We start from the raw sequence: 14,444 nt of genomic DNA, 5'->3' as shown, positions 1-14,444 counted from the left end.
CGCAGGACCGGAGATTTGCCGATCAGACAATAGATTTCAAGCTCATCTGGCCGGGATCAACTTAAGGGGTTGGCTCATATGGCTGCAGAAAAAGGAGGACGGATTGAAGACTTCCGGATTTTACTTCCATTGAAAACAATGGAAGTAAGGAGGACAGATTGAGACTGTTTTACTTCCATAATGGAAGTAAAACCCGGATGTCTCAATCTGTCTAGAAAATTTGTTCCCGTCCCGCAGAAACTCAATTTTCCTGTCCCTGCCTCTGCCCCATTCCTGTAAGCTCTGCTTTAACCGCACAAGCCTCGAATGCTTATAATTTTAAAGTGTTTGAGGCTTGTACAGATGAGGACAGAGCTTGCAGGAATGGGGCAGGAAAAGAACTCCACGGGACTGGAAAATGAGTTCCCTCAGGAGACAGGGGGAAATGTGTCCTCTTGTCATTCTCTAAATCGATCCTCCTCTTTCTGGAGTCATATAGCTACCCAAATTGTGGTACTATGAGTCTGCTTTTGTTGTTGCCTACCTGCCTACCCCCCCCCCCCCCAAAAAAAAAAAAACAAAAAAAAACCACACAACAACTTGGTGCCAATTATATAATATGAAATGCTCAACTGGAGTAAATTATCTGGATTTAAATATCAGTACTGCATTTAATTTAGGCCCCCTTTTATCAAACGGCGGTTGAGCTGTTTACCAGAGGCCAGCGAGGTAAATGCTCTGATGCTCAAAGGAATTGAATAAGCGAAGCATTTACCTCGCCAGCCCGTCTACCGTGGTTTGATAAAAGGGACATTAATGTTCAGCACCACTATTTGCATAGGTAGAAATGTCAAATATAGGGCTCGTCAACTCTCAGGATTATTTTGTGATCTTCCCTCAGACTTCCTTTAAAGTTGACCATAAATATATGAATCCTTTTCTGGTCATTTAACAATTTTAATGGTCCAATATGTTCTGTAATATTTTTTTCAGAAATACTCGAGCTTGTTATGCCTTTGAATATCAGCTCAATAGAATATACTGTATATATGTAATGCCACCTTCAGGATGGCTCTGGGTCTAGAGCTCAACCTGGCTGGAGTCTCCCAAAGGCAGTCTCCATTGGTCTCTCACTTGTTTAATTCCCACTGCAGTTCCTTGTGACTCTGGGCAAGTCACTTAACACTTCATTGCCCCAAGGTACACAATAAGTACAGTACTTGTCTAAAATATGTAAACCGCTTTGATTGTGTAAACTACACAGAAAAAGCACTATACAAATCCAATCTCCTTTACCTTGTACTATTTTAGCACAGGTCCCATTTTATGCATTGAGACCTAGTTACTAATATCTAAGGTTAACAGTAAAATAACACATCTTAATGATACCCACATTGCAGCTTCCCCTCTAAATGGCTATTTATCCAATTCCAGCTTGTATGTTTTTTTAATCAAATACTTTGGATGTTTTGACAGCTTAGACGTCCTGGCGTCCAAGACATCTAATTAGATGATTTTAAAAAATATATATTTTTGGACATCTAGTGGTTCTGTTTTAAAAAATGGCTGTTTATCCCAGGACAAGCAGGCAACCTATTCTCACATATGGCCCAGATGCGGAAGCTCGCAAGCAGGCTTGCTTGTAGAAACTAGAAGTTTCGAGTCGACCGCACTGCGCATGCTCGAGTGCCTTCCCGCCCAGCGTAGGGCGCGTCTCCTCAGTTCTCAGTTTTCCGCGGAGCCGAGAAGTCCGTCTTTGATTCTCTGTGTTTAACTTTGTTACTTCGTGCCTTCTCTACACCACAGTTTGTGTTCTTTTCTTCATGAATCGCTGTTTTTCTTTTATTTCTATTTTTATTTTTTTTTTAATTTAATTTCTTCTGTTCGGCTGCCGGGGCAGGCCACTCGGTCACATCCCAGGGGCTTCGATTTTGCGGCGGCTATTTTTCCTCCTGTGTCCCGGCCAGCAACGGGCTTCAAGAAGTGTAGCCAGTGCTAGCGTGCGATTTCCCTCACAGACCCACACCGTTGGTGCCTCAAGTTCCTTGAGCCGGACCATCAACCAAAGTCGTGCGAGCGCTGTGCTACTCTTCAACCTCGAGCCCTTAAACGTCATTGCATTTTGGTGGAGAAGCTCTTCGGGATGGATTCTTCCTCTGTTCCCTCGAATTCGAAGGCGGCCTCGACCTCACCTTCGACCGAGATTCCTCCTGCTTCTACTGCTTCGACCTCAAGCCTCATCAGACCTTCTTCGTTTGCATCAGCTCTCTCGTCAATGACTCCTGCTGTCAGGTCAGATAGCTCAGCAGAAAGTTCCAGCGGTGGTGCTTAAGGGCCTAAGACTTCTAAGTCGAAGCACATTTCCACTGCCTCTGTGGAACCTCCAGCCAAAGCAGGTGGTCCGGTTTCAGACGTGGATTCATCCTTGCCGGCTTCTTTCCAGACCATGTTGGAGAAGCAATTCATTCAGTTCCTTACTAATATGGGACCGAAGCTTCTTCCTCTCATCCAGCCTGGGCATTCTGCAGACTCCTTCGAGGTCGAGCCTCTTCCTTTGCTCAGTCTGAGCTTGCACACACTTTGCAGGGAGCAGAGTCTCTGCGAGTGTCTAGTCTGGCATCTAAGCATGTGAAGCAAGGAGCGAGGATCTTTGCAGGAATCCTCACACTCTATACAAGGAGCTTCGAGGTTCCTCCACCAAGCCTCTGGAACTTTGATCCACAGCATCCAGCCCTATACATTCCTTGGTGGCATCAGCTGCTTCTGTCTCTGAGGCGAAGTCTCCTCGATCTTCGAGATCTTCTTCCAATCACCGTTCTCACCGACGATCGAGGCCTTCATCGAGGCATACTTCCAGGCATAGTTCTTCTTCTAAAGAACATCCCTCTTCAACTAAGCCTCGATCTACTCCTACTTCTACTAGACTTACTTCTACTAGACTCCTCGATCGAGATCTCCACTTCCACACCTCGAGGATTCAGTGGTTTCGATTGCTTCGTCCAAGTCTCCATATTCTTTTGATGCCTTTTTTCCTGCCGAAGCTTCATCTTCGATCCAGGCTGCCTCAATGACCTCGAGTCCTTCTCGAGGCAAAGCATTGGCGGATCAGCTATCTTTTTCATCTTTTCTTCGTCAGATGGCTGTTGACTTGGATCTTCAATTAGATGCTGGTTCCAAATACTCTAAGGAGTATCTCAAAGTCATGCATCTTCCTCAACCTCTGGCAGAGTCACTTAAGCTTCCTCTTCACAACTTTTGTCTCAGACTTTTGCCAGATGCCTAGAGACCCCTTATACCATTCCAGTTGTTCCAGGCAAATTGGACTCTAGATATAAAACTCTCCATCACAAAGGATTTGACAACTCACAATTATCTCACCAATACCTGCTTGTGGAGTCATCCTTAAAGAGGTCCCATCCTTCCAAGTTTTATGCCACCGTTCCTCCTGGAAGGGAAGGGAAAACTATGGACAAATTTGGACTTCGCATCTATCAAAATTCTATGATGTCCTCTAAAGTCCTTAATTATAATTTTCATTTTAGTACTTATTTTGAGTTCCTCATTACTCTTTTGCCTAAATTTTTGATTTTCAAGAAGTCATAGCTTCTCTATCACAACTCAGATTACATCTCCTCCAGTCTTCTTATGATGCCTTCGAGTTGTCTGCCAGGTCGGCCGCTTGTTCTGTAGCAATGCGCCGCCTCGCTTGGCTTCGTACCATTGACATGGATCCTAATCTTCAGGTCCGCTTGGCTAATATTCCTTGTGCTGGCAATGACCTCTTCGATGAATCTATTGAGGTAGCCACCAAGAAATTGTCTGAGCATGAAAAATCCTTCGCTTCTATTGTCAGACCTAAGCCAAAGCCAGCTCCTGCTAAACCTGCACCCCCTCCTCCAATTTACCAGAAGCGTTTTGCTCCGAGAGTGGCTCCTTACAATCGCCCTCCTCCTAAGAAGCAGCAGAATCAGAAGCAACACAAACCTCAACCTTCTGCTGCACCTAAGGCTACACAGCCTTTTTGACTGTTTAAAACAGAGCATAACCTCCACCGTTCTGTCTCTGTCCTTTCTTCCCCCTATTGGAGGTCGTCCCCATCATTTTTACCACCGATGGGAGACAATCACATCCGACCTCTGGGTGCTATCCATCATACGGGAAGGATACTCTCTTCATTTCACTCATGTTCCACCAGAGCTTCCTCCAAGAGAGTATCCTTCCAGTCCATCCCAGACCGCCCTTCTTCTTCAGGAAGCTCAAGCTCTGCTTTGTCTCCATGCTGTCGAACCAGTTCCCTTGGAACAGCACAACAGGGGTTTTTACTCCCGTTACTTCCTTGTTCCGAAGAAGACGGGCGATCTGCGACCCATTCTGGATCTCAGGGCTCTCAACAAATTTTTAGTCAAAACAAAATTTTGAATGTTGTCCCTGGCGTCCCTTTATCCCCTTCTAGATCAGAACGACTGGTTATGCTCTCTGGATCTCAAGGAGGCCTAAACTCATATTCCCATTCATCCAGCCTCCCGTCAATATCTCAGATTTCGGGTGGGGAATCTACATTATCAATACAGAGTGCTGCCCTTTGGCCTGGCTTCCTCTCCCAGAGTGTTCACCAAGTGCCTGGTAGTGGTAGCAGCAGCTCTAAAGAACCATGGTCTTCAGGTATTTCCCTACCTAGACGACTGGCTCATCAAAGATTCAACATCTCAGGGGGTTATTGTAGCGACCCAACGGACTACGTGGTTCCTACAAAGTTTGGGATTCAAAATCAACTTTCCCAAATCCCACCTTCAACCCTCTCAGATTCTACAATTCATCAGAGCTGTTCTGGACACTATCCAACTCAGAGCATTCCTTCCGCAACAATGTCTGGAAGCTCTTCTTCAACTCTATCATACAGTGTCTTCCCGCTCTTCCATCCCAGCGATACACATGATGGTACTCCTAGGTCTCATGGCCTCCACAGTACACGTGACTCCTTTTGCCAGACTTCACCTCAGAATTCCTCAGTGGACCCTGGCATCTCAGTGGATGCAGGTTTGCGACCCACTTTCTCGACATATAGCATCACTCCTTCATTGAGACATTCTCTCCGCTGGTGGATGCTCTCTTCCAATCTCTCCAGAGGCTTGCTGTTTCAAATGCCCCCCCATCAGAAGGTCCTCACAACAGATTCCTTGACCTACGCTTGGGGCGCTCATCTCGATGGTCTCCGTACTCAAGGCCACTGGACCAGTACGGATCGTCAGTGTCACACCAATCTGTTGGAACTCAGAGCGATTTTCAAGGCTCTCATGGCTTTTCAACATCTTCTTCATGACCAGGTAGTCCTCATTCAGACGGACAACCAAGTCGCCATGTACTATGTCAACAAACAGGGAGGAACAGGATCTCTCTCCCTTTGTCACGAAGCTCTGAAGGTTTGGGACTGGGCAATCCGCCACAACACCTTCCTCAAAGCTGTCTACATCCAAGTGGCGAAAAATTGCTTGGCGGACAACTTGAGTTGTCTTCTGCAACCTCACGAATGGACTCTCCATTCCTCGCCTCTTCATCACATTTTTTCACAGTGGGGAACGCCTCAGATAGACCTCTTTGCAGCTCCCCACAACCACAAACTGCCTCAGTTCTGCTCCAGGATATACTCTCCCCATCGCCTCGAGGCAGATGCTTTTCTTCTGGAATGGACAAATCTCTTCCTCTATGCATTTCCTCCATTCCCTCCAAGACTCTGGTCAAGTTGAAGAACGATCGTGCCACCATGATTCTGATTGCTCCTCTGTGGCCGAGACAACCTTGGTATTCCCTTCTACTTCAACTCAGCAGCAGGGAGCCATACCTTCTACCAGTTTTTCCATCTCTGCTTACATAGAGTCAGGGATCTCTGCTTCATCCCAACCTGCAGTCTCTACACCTGACAGCTTGGTACCTCTCAACATGACTCCTCTTCAGTTTTCTCAGTCTGTAAGAGACATTTTAGAGACTTCTAGGAAACCTACCACTAGACAATGCTATTTCCAAAAATGGACTAGATTTTCTACGTGGTGTTTTTCCCACGATAAGGAGCCTCAACATTCCTCCTTATCTTCTGTTTTGGATTATTTTTTGCACTTATCGACTTCTGGCCTCAAGTTTACATTGATCCGAGTCCATCTCGGTGCAATTGTAGCTTTCCATCAGCCTATTGAAGGGAAACCCCTCTCTGCTCATCCGGTGATTTCCAGATTCACGAAAGGACTTTTCAATGTCAAACCTCCTCTCAAACCGCCTCCTGTGGTTTGGGACCTCAATGTTCTTGCTCAATTGATGAAGCCTCCTTTTGAACCAATAGATATGGCTCATCTGAAATATCTCACTTGGAAAGTGGTGTTTCTCATTGCCCTCACTTCTGCTCAAAGAGTCAGTGAACTGCAAGCTTTAGTTGCTGATCCACCTTTCACTGTCTTCCATGATGACAAGGTGGTTCTCCGTACTCATCCTAAATTCCTACCTAAAGTGGTTTCAGAATTTCATCTCAACCAATCCATTGTTCTTCCAGTGTTTTTTCCAAAGCCTCTCATCCTGGAGAATCAGCTCTTCATACTCTGGACTGTAAACATGCTTTGGCCTTCTATTTGGAACGCACCAAACCACACAGAACTGCTCCTCAACTTTTTGTCTCCTTCAATCCAAACAAGTTGGGACATCCGATCTCTAAGCGTACCATCTCCAACTGGATGGCTGCTTGTATTTCTTTCTGTTATGCCCAGGCTGGATTACCCCTACTCAGTAGAGTCACAGCCCATAAGGTCAGAGCAATGGCAGCTTCAGTAACTTTCCTCAGATCTACACCTATTTAGAAAATTTGCAAGGCTGCTACTTGGTCCTCGGTTCATACTTTCACTTCTCACTATTGTCTGGATGTTTTCTCCAGACGGGATGTCCAGTTTGGCCAGACAGTATTACAAAATTTATTCTCCTAAATTGCCAACACTCCCACCATCCCATTCTGGTTAGCTTGGAGGTCACCCATATGTGAGAATAGGCTGCCTGCTTGTCCTGGGATAAAGCACAGTTACTTACCGTAACAGGTGCTATCCAGGGACAGCAGGCAGCTATTCTCACAACCCACCCACCTCCCCCGGTTGGCTTCTCTGCTAGCTATCTGAACTGAGGAGATGCGCCCTACGCTGGGCGGGAAGGCACTTGCGCATGTGCGGTGGTCTCGAAACTTCTAGTTTCTACAAGCAAGTCTGCTTGCGAGCTTCTGCATCTGGGCTCTGTTGACGTGTCACGCATATGTGAGAATAGCTGCCTGCTGTCCCTGGATAACACCTGTTACGGTAAGTAACTGCTTTCTGTGCAACTGATTTTGGATGTTTTGCAGGAAACATCCAAAGTCAGACTTAGGGCTCCTTTTACAAAGGTTGGCGAGGGTTTTTAGCGCACGCACAAAACTACCACCTCCTAAAAAGGAGGCAGTAGTGGCTAGCGCGCTCGGGAATTTAATGCATGCTATTGCGCGTGTTAAGGCCCTTAGACATCCTTTTGAAAATGACCCTCAACATATCTGTCCCAGGTATGCTTGAATGCTGTCATAGTTTTGGTTTCTGCAGCCCCAACTATTGCAGGCTTCTACCTGCTACTCAAAATAGTTTTTCCTAGGAACTTTTCACTTTCCAGTAATTGCCCTGTTTTGAGGGTGCATGATACAGATTTCACAAACAGGCCACAGACTCCATTTATTTATTTAATAAAAACATTTATATACTAGCTGTCCAAAAGCAAGTGGCTCATAGTAGAGATCAATGTAATGTGAAAATTAATCCAAATAAGCATAAAATTAAAAATTAAAACAAAATAAGGAATCATAATAAAATCCATAAGTAACATACAGTTGAATATCCCAGCTATCCAAATCTATGGTATACAAAAAATTCAATATCTGCAAAATTACATATAAAATAAAACTAAAAGATATCATTTTCATCTGAAAATCAATTTTATCTCAAATGTGCCATCATTTTAGAAGCATTTATATATGCAAATAGTAATATTTACATGTCTGAATAACATATACATGCAAATAGAAATTTTAGAAAACTAATCTTTGAGTGTGTACAACTCCCAGATCATAGAGGTTTCAAGGGGGCATGGGTTGTGTTTGGGTGCTGCACAAAAATAAATGTGTATTTCCCATTTTACAATGGGAACACATGTATGTTGGAATAAATATCTCCTTCATCTTCTTGGTTTCTGCACTTGCCTCAAGGCATGTGCAAGTGCCAGGTAGCTGGGGACTTTAACGGGCTGGTTAACAAGCCCTCCCATCCACCCCATAACACAAAACGACCCTCCCATTCCTAAATTCTCTGTGCCAATTTGAGACTACCCTACTGTAGATTCCATCCTGGCATTTCATTTACCCCCTCCCATCATGAATTCCCCCCTGTCTGCACCTCTTACACCCCCTCTAGTTTTTATCTGAAGGTCTCCTGGGTATCTAGTATGGAGGGAGGAGGATTGATCACCTGATGGTCCTAACCAGTAGGTGACCAGATGTGCCTCTCAACACCCTAGTAGTAGTACTGTGAAACTACTATTAGAGCGTCAGAATTACCATTTTGCACCTAGGCACCTACAGGGCAGGAGCATATAGGGATCATTTCTCCAGGTAGCAGCCAGGCAATGGGGGTATAAGAGGTGCTATTCGGGGGTAGAGTAATTGATCCTACCATCAGCCCATTTAACAGACAGCAGACCTGACTTGGGGCATGCTATTTGTGTTGCAACCAGGAACTTGTGATTTTCCTGATTGAAGCAATGCAAAGGTGTGAGATGGGTCACAGTTTTTACTGCTCTTTCTGGATGTACCAGCAAATACATATGCTACACATTCTTATGCTTATTGTACAAAAAGCTTCAAATTCAGTAGAGCCTTTTGTAAAATGCAAGGACAACTGAGTATGTCCTGAAATGGACATCTTAATTCCCCTTTCAAAGACTTGTCTAAAATGGGCCTTCATGTTAAAGCAATTGATTACAATTTAAGTCAAGCAGTGCTATTTAAAGAATTATGCACAAAAAACATATACATTCAAGATAAGTAATGTGTGACTTCTAATACTGTATAAAATGAATAAAACCCATCCACTTTTGGGTTTTGAGCTTTGAAGATATGTACACATCCAATAGTTGCTTAATGACAATGAAATTGCACTTAAGCCTACTTCTGATTGTGAGGCTCATTTTCAAAATAGAAAAACATCCAAAAAGTGGCAGAAAGGAGCAGATGGACGTTTATGTCACCAAGCCTTCCAATTTGCTATTTTCAAAACATATTTTGCAGATGGATTTCTATAGTGGTTGTCTGCAGTGCATCTAAATCTGAAAGGGATGTGTTGGAGGCATGACTAGGGTAGGCTTATGATTTGGTTGTTTTTCTGCAATAATCAGACAGTTTAGAAAACGTCCAGGGCACTGTTTGGTCATTTGGGTCTAGATCTAACATTACATTACATTACTGTTTTCCATCCTGCCAATACCTTTCAGATCTAGGCGGTTTACAAAAAGAATTGGTCTGGGCATTCCCAGAGAGCTTACAAAGTTAGATAGAATGAGCTTACAAGAATTGATGGATAGCATGAGTGATAGGATCTGGGAATGGGTTTATAAGATTTACTTAGATCATTTGACAAATTTTTGAAAAGCATAGTTTTCAGTTCTTTCCTGAATGTTTTGTAGTTGGTAGTCTTGGTCAATGGCTTGGAGATATGGGCGTGGTAGTCTATTTTCGCTGCTCTGGTGGCTAATAGTTCGTCGTATAATTTTTTGCTTTGTAAACCTTTTACTGGAGGATGGGTGGAGAGCCTTTGTTCTTCTTGGTCTTGATGTGTTTTTTTCTGGTTAGGTGGTCTAACAGTGAATAAGTGCCAAAAAGGTGCCCAAGCCTAGAAGACTACTGGAGGGAAGAAGGCACTCGGAGAGAGCAAGACCAGAAGGCTTTGAGCATGCGCAAATGCTCAAAGCCTAGTCCAGCCCGGCACAGGAAGAAGGAGGATCTCTCTCGCACCGCACCGCCCAGCCCAGCCCAACCCAACGAGGGAGGATCTTTGGGCACTGGCACTGGCACATCCTGTGCATTGGTGCTGGTGCCGATGCCCAATCGGGTAAGAGATGTTTTGCGGTGCTGGGGGGATGTAGGATCGCGGGGGAGGGGGGGTGATGCGAGCGGGGGGGGGGGAGGATGCTGGTTCACAGGGGGAATGCCGGATTCGAATGAAAAAAAAAATGCTCTCTCGGGTAAGTGAGCGGGGGAGAGGATGCCGGTTCGGAGTAGGCGGGAGGAGGTTTTAGCATGCGTGGTATACGCGTGTGTAATTTTTTTTACATAAATTTGTGTTCCCCGCGCGCTATACCCGTGTGCGCGTTTTACACGGGTGTGCGGTATATGGGTGAAAATACGGTAACTATTTTTTTCTGAGGCCCTCCAAGTACCTACAAATCCAAAATGTGGCCCTGCAAAGGGTTTGAGTTTGAGACCACTGCTTTAATATATCATATTTTATGTAAATCTCCCTGAAAGGTACCTCATGCATAAAACCAAAATTGCATAAAACTTGAAACTCAGTTGGGTTGGTGCAGTGGATTGATGGTGGCAAGCCACCTTCAGAAAAGGCCAAAGGGAAAGAAACGGATGGTCTGAAATTGGATGTTGGAGTCTATATGAAGGCTTTAGAGTATGCCTGTGATATTGAAGCTGAGGTTATAGGAAAGCCATCAAAAGCATTTTTTCTCTCAGCTTTGGCAGACATGAATGTGGAGCCACATGAGGCCCAGTGATGAGCAGCATCCAAAAGTAAAAGCTGATGGCTATGTTGCAAACTTGGCAGAAGCTGTTGATATTCTCCTGGAGCAATTACAGCAATGAAAATTTAGCATACTTATACCAGTAAAGCGATGACAAAAGTACATTGATGTAACATTAATAGACTTTTAACTATGAGATCTTAATACAGTAGACTCTGTTAACCAGAACTCTCAAGCAACCAGAAAAAAAAATTAACAGAAACTGTAATACTTTAAAAGAAAAGGCCAAAGGGACTTGGAAGGCTAGATTGTTGGATTTTGTGGTTAAACATAGAGGTGATGGGTGCTTTGTGTGAATGAGAAAAGGAGCTGAAGATGCTGAAAACTGTATTGAATAAAGGCTGAATTATGCAGACAGTCATGCTGTCTGACTGGCATCTGGAATATTTTCTTGGTAGCATGAACTGAAAATATTAGGCAGATAGATAGACTCATTGTTTTGTTTGTTTTCTGTCAGCATCTGTAATGTTACTTTAATTTTGGCCACTGCTACAGCCCTCCATTATGATTTTATGATTTGCAGCCATTCTTTTTTATCATGCAATGTGAATTCTCATTTGCTAAAACGTAGATGGGTTATAAGATAATCTTGCAATGAAGTGAGACTGGTAAGGCAAAAGAAAATAACATATCGACACAAAAATAAAAATTCAGAGATTAAAAATACAGATCACTTCTTTAAAGTGAACACTTAATATTTTCTTCTCAAATTTGTGTATATGGTGCTTCTGTTATGCTGACTTATGGACTCTGCTGTTGACCTCTGACTTGTGTTCTCTTGTCTCGAAGGTAAGACAATAACATAGTCTCGATCTTCAACCTCTGAAAGAGAAAAATATATTCTTTTAGCAGTGGTGTATCAATTCAAGATGCTTGTGTTGTATGTGTACCTCCTGTCAGACAGTAGATTTGTATTCCTCTCCTTTCTCCCTCCTGACCTCGGCAAAAGTGGCATCTCTCCCTTCCCTTCCCAGTCGGGCCCAGCAAAGCTCTGCAATTCCCTCTCCCCCCCCTGCCTGTGCTTTAAAATCACATGCAGTCTTCACCCAGCAGCAGCATTTATAGGCTGCTTGCAGCCTGCACTTGGACTTTCTTTCTGAACCATCCCGCCCTTTCTGACACAACTTCCTGTTTTGTGAAGGATGGGATAGGTCAGAGAGAAAGTCCTAGTGCAGGCCAAAGGCAGCCAATGAGTCCCATTGCCCAGGCGAACACTGGAGGTGATTTTAAGTTATTGGGGGGAGAGAGGAGATATACCCCCATCTTAAAATTTCCTGGCTATACTACTTTCTGTGAGTTCTAATGTACTATAGGCGGACCTGCCTAGTAGAATCATACAAACCAGTTTTATTATGGACTAATGGCTCTATGAAGAAAGTTGTTCAAGTTTAAATTGTGTAAATCTAATTTAGGGACTCTTTTACTACAGGATGCACACTTAGTGCATGAAAAACAGGGTACAGCAAAATGTGTTAGCAAAATTCAAAAATGTCTTTCATAAAGCTTTCTGGACTCCAATTAAATAACACAAGGCCAAAACTATCGTATCATGAGCCTGGTGAAAATATCAGGGTTGGTAGGGAAGTTGGCTTCAAAGTGGAAAATAAATTTTGTAGCATTGATTGGCCAAATGCACTATCACTTCTTGCAATGTTCCCTCTAAGCTGTATGGCAGTTTAGGACTGCTATGTACCAGGAGCAGCACTTCCCCACCTTCCTCCCACCGCCATCCTAGCTGTTGCTGCTGTTTCTTTAAATGAGCAGCAGTAGAGGCACAACATCTTGCCTTACTCTCTTGCGGGCCGCACTCACAACCTCAGTCTCATCAGCGGCTGGCTTTGTCCTGGAACCGGAAAAGGACATCAAAGGGGCGTGACCAGCAGCTGTACAAAGTGAGGCAGCGAGTACAAACCTAGGAGACTGAGGTGGACTGTTTTGCTGCTGCTGCTTGTTTAGAGAAGCACAATAATAGTTTTCAGTCACGCTGCAGGTAATCTTATGCTAATGCCTGTGGGATATCAGACCCTCCCCCCCCCCCCCCCCGAGAAACATAGCTTGCTGGGATTAAATTCCTCATTCCTCCCAACATGGCACAAGCTTTCTTAGCTTATCATTTTATATTGTTTATTTGTTTCATAATTTAAATAGTTTAAATAGTTGAATTTAATTAAATAACTTAGCTTTTCAACCTTCAGTAAATATGTCCCCTTAACCAACTTGCTTCGCTTTTTCTTTATCAAGGTTGAGGAAGCTATCTTTTGAAAAGCGAAACGCATTGGTTAAGGGGACATATTTACTGAAGGTTGAAAATCTAAGTTATTGTTGTTATTGTGTTATATTGGCCATGACGTATTTGAAGTAAGAGAAGATGGCTCAGATGCATGTTTAGAGAAGCAGCAGCAGTGTTGGGGTGGGCATGGGAGAGAAGTGGGGACGGCACAATAGCAGCAACCGGAGTAAAGAAGAGACAGGAGGCAGATGTGATGAAAGGTGGAAGAGGTGAGAGAGAGGAAGACACTGGATGGATAGGGAAAGGGGGCAGATGCTTTATAGAAGATGGGAGAGAAAGAGGTCAGATGGTGTGAGGAAGAGACAAAGGTGGAAGGTGATAGAAGGGGGAAGAGAAAGGGGAGATGCTGGATGTACAGGAGAGAGGGGGCAGACACTGTCTGGAAGTAGGAGTAGAGAAAGAGATAGCTGATGCTGGATGGAAAGGGAGACAGACAGGAGGAAAGGGAGAGAGAGAGTATGGGCAGAGCCAGGTCAGGTTTCAGGATATCTAATATAATAAAATGGTAAGCCGCGCATGCGCACTAAAAAAAACGTGTTCCCTGAGCTGTCGCGAAAAAAACAATTGCGCATGCGCGGCCCCGGCGGCGGCTTTCAAATAAAAAAAAAATTTCCATAGCTGCGGCGGCCTTTCTCACCCCTGGCTCCTCTCTCGAACTGGACGGTCCTCGCGTCTGCCTACCCTTCCCCCCAACACTGCGCATTCCCCCCCCCCCAACGAATTAATAAATCGAGCCGGGCCGCCCTCCACAACAGACCAGAGGAGTTCTTTGCCGCTCACCCCCCTTCCCTTGCCGCTGACCCGAATACCTACCCGGCGATTCAAGCAGCTTGTGCAGCAGTCTTCACACGCTGCTTCAGGCCCTTCTACTGCCCTGATTTGCTCTGCCGCGTCTTTGATGGTGTCATCAGAGACGCGGCAGAGCAAATAAGCGCAGTAGAAGGACCCGAAGCAGCGTGTCAAGACTGCTGCACAGGCTTCTTGAATCGCCTACTTACAAAGGAAGGGAAGGGGGGGGGGCGCAAGGACTCTATCCGAGTAATTAAAAAACTCTGCACAGGGGGAGCAGAAAGAGATGATGATGGACAGGGGGGGAAAAGGAAGGGAGGCCTATTGTTGGACAGGGGGAGCAGGAAGAGGTACAGATGGACAGGGGGGAAATTAAGGGAGACCTGCTGATGGACAGGGGTGGAAATGAAGGGAGGCCTACTGCTGGACAGGGGGAGCAGGAAGAGGTGCTGATGGACAGGGGGGAGGTAAAACAAAGGGAGAAGGGCTGCTGCTGGATAAGGGGAGCAATGAAGAGGTGGTGGTGGACAGGGGGGAA

General features: G+C 44.8%; 1 protein-coding gene across 1 annotated transcript in view; it reads right to left on the bottom strand.

The window, feature by feature from the left end:
- Nucleotides 1-11,501: 11,501 nt before the first annotated feature.
- SH2D1B (SH2 domain containing 1B) overlaps nucleotides 11,502-14,444 on the bottom strand; it is a 61,050-nt gene continuing 58,107 nt past the window's right edge. The window contains exon 4 of the mRNA XM_033941526.1: nucleotides 11,502-11,649. Within this exon, the coding sequence (XP_033797417.1) occupies nucleotides 11,519-11,649 (131 nt within the window). The 3' untranslated portion in view covers nucleotides 11,502-11,518. The remainder of the gene's footprint in view (nucleotides 11,650-14,444) is intronic.

Source organism: Geotrypetes seraphini, chromosome 4 (genome assembly GCF_902459505.1).
Source record: "Geotrypetes seraphini chromosome 4, aGeoSer1.1, whole genome shotgun sequence".
NCBI lineage: Eukaryota > Metazoa > Chordata > Amphibia > Gymnophiona > Dermophiidae > Geotrypetes > Geotrypetes seraphini.
The sequence above is the reverse complement of the archived record's forward strand: the minus strand, read 5'-3'. Positions and strand labels throughout refer to the sequence as shown.